This window comes from Mastomys coucha, unplaced genomic scaffold, assembly GCF_008632895.1.
Source record: "Mastomys coucha isolate ucsf_1 unplaced genomic scaffold, UCSF_Mcou_1 pScaffold14, whole genome shotgun sequence".
Taxonomy (NCBI): domain Eukaryota; kingdom Metazoa; phylum Chordata; class Mammalia; order Rodentia; family Muridae; genus Mastomys; species Mastomys coucha.
In genome coordinates this window covers 84,661,259-84,663,049 of record NW_022196896.1, presented here as the reverse complement: position 1 = coordinate 84,663,049, position 1,791 = coordinate 84,661,259, and the positions used below count along the sequence as shown (strand labels likewise).

Genomic DNA, 1,791 nt, shown 5'->3' with positions numbered 1-1,791 from the left:
AAAGAAACCCATTACTTTGTATGCTAATTAAAACAGTTCCAAGAGAAGGTGGCTCTGAGTGTTCTGGCAGGGGCACTGGTGGCCACTGTGTAATTAGTATGTCTGTTGGGCTGGGCTGGGCTAGGCTGGGCTGGGCTGGGCTGGGCTCAGTTAGTCAGCCTGTATGAGCTCACCAGGCCAGGGAAACAAGTATGTTTCTACACTGTTGGGTCTTAAAGCTTCTTCAGTGTCCCCCAGAAACAGAGTTCCTATTCACCCGATTGAAGTCTCCCTCCTTCATAGGAGCTGGACATACACCTCCCCTGTCTTCTGTGGTCATCAACTTTCCTTGTCTGTAGAGTATGTAGATTGAAACAGAGACTAACTCTTACTAAGAGGCTACGAGTACAAGCAACTCACATCACTTCCAGGCCTAGCCTGGAATCTTCCTTATGCATGACTTCATGTAGTCGAAATGGTGGAGCTCAGATCCACATTGAAAGCCACACTAATGGAGCCACACTATCAGTCTGGATGCCTGACCGACCGGAGACTCCCTCTGGACTCAGATATGTGCATGAGAAGGGACTTTCGTGTCTGAACCATTATATTCTGGGTCTATGTATTATTACCGTACTCTAAATCATATATGCTCCCAATATATTGGTTGTCTAACTTTTTATTTAGTAACTGTGGTGGTCTGAGTAACAAACATCTCCGAGAGTCTCTGAGTACTTGGTCCCCAGTTGGTGCTGACTGGGGAGGCTTAGGAAGAATGACAACTGGGGGTGGGCTTTTCCAGTTCAAAGACTCCCACCATTCTTAGTCCCTTCTCTGCTTCCTGCCTGTGGTCTAAGATGTGAGCTCTCCGCTGCTGCTCCAGTTGCCTGCTGCCATGCGTCCTCACCAGGATGGTGATGGACTCTCATCTCTTTGGCATCATAAGCCCCAAACAACCCTTCTTTCTCTAAGTTAACTTGGTCACGGTGTTTTGTACAGGAATAGAAAAGTAACTCATTCGGCGATAGATCACGACCCTGAAGCCAACCACAGTGCCTGTGTAAAGATAAGAAACCAACCTGGGGCGGTGGTGGCGCATGCCTTTAATCCCAGCACTTGGGAGGCAGAGACAGGAGGATTTCTGAGTTTGAGGCCAACCTGGTCTACAGAGTGAGTTCCAGGACAGCCAGGACTACACAGAGAAACTCTGTCTCAAAAAACAAAAACAAAAACAAAACAAAAAACCAAACAAAAAAAAAAGAAACCAGAGGTGTGGTAAAGTTCACCCAGGACAGAGATGGGAGCAGTCACCTGCACAGCCCTGCCATTGACATCCGCTCCGACGGATGCCGCTGTCGCGATGGTATTGGGCACCGTGGCTGTGCTTGTTTCGCAGATGTGCAGGTAGGACATGGGTATTTTCAGTTCACGGCTGGCCACCTGTGAGGAAGGACATAGTTCAAATCCAATAAAGAATTCTACAAGATCTTAAGCCATTAGATTGCATAGGGAAAAAAAAAACAATTTATTTTAAAAACAATTTTTATTACATTTTAATTTAGTTTTTAACGACTGTGTATGTATGCCAAAGCATCCATGTGGAGATCAGAGGACAACTTTCAGGAGTTAGTTCTTTCTTTCTACCACATGGGTCCTGGGGCTTGAACTCCAGTGGTTAGGCTTGGTGGCAAGCATCCTTGACCCACTGAGCCATCTTGTCAGCTATTGTGTGGTTTCTCCCTCCCTCTCTCCTTTTCTCCTTCCTTCCCTCCCTCCCTCCCTCCCTTTCTCCTTCCCTCCCTCCCTCCCTCC

At 47.2% G+C, this 1,791-nt stretch overlaps 1 protein-coding gene across 1 annotated transcript in view; it reads right to left on the bottom strand.

Annotated features, from left to right (window-relative positions):
* LOC116089178 (aldehyde oxidase 2) overlaps positions 1–1,791 on the bottom strand; it is an 89,712-nt gene that overhangs the window by 26,710 nt on the left and 61,211 nt on the right. Inside the window, exon 28 of the mRNA XM_031368841.1 lies at positions 1,291–1,419. Within this exon, the coding sequence (XP_031224701.1) occupies positions 1,291–1,419 (129 nt within the window). The remainder of the gene's footprint in view (positions 1–1,290; positions 1,420–1,791) is intronic.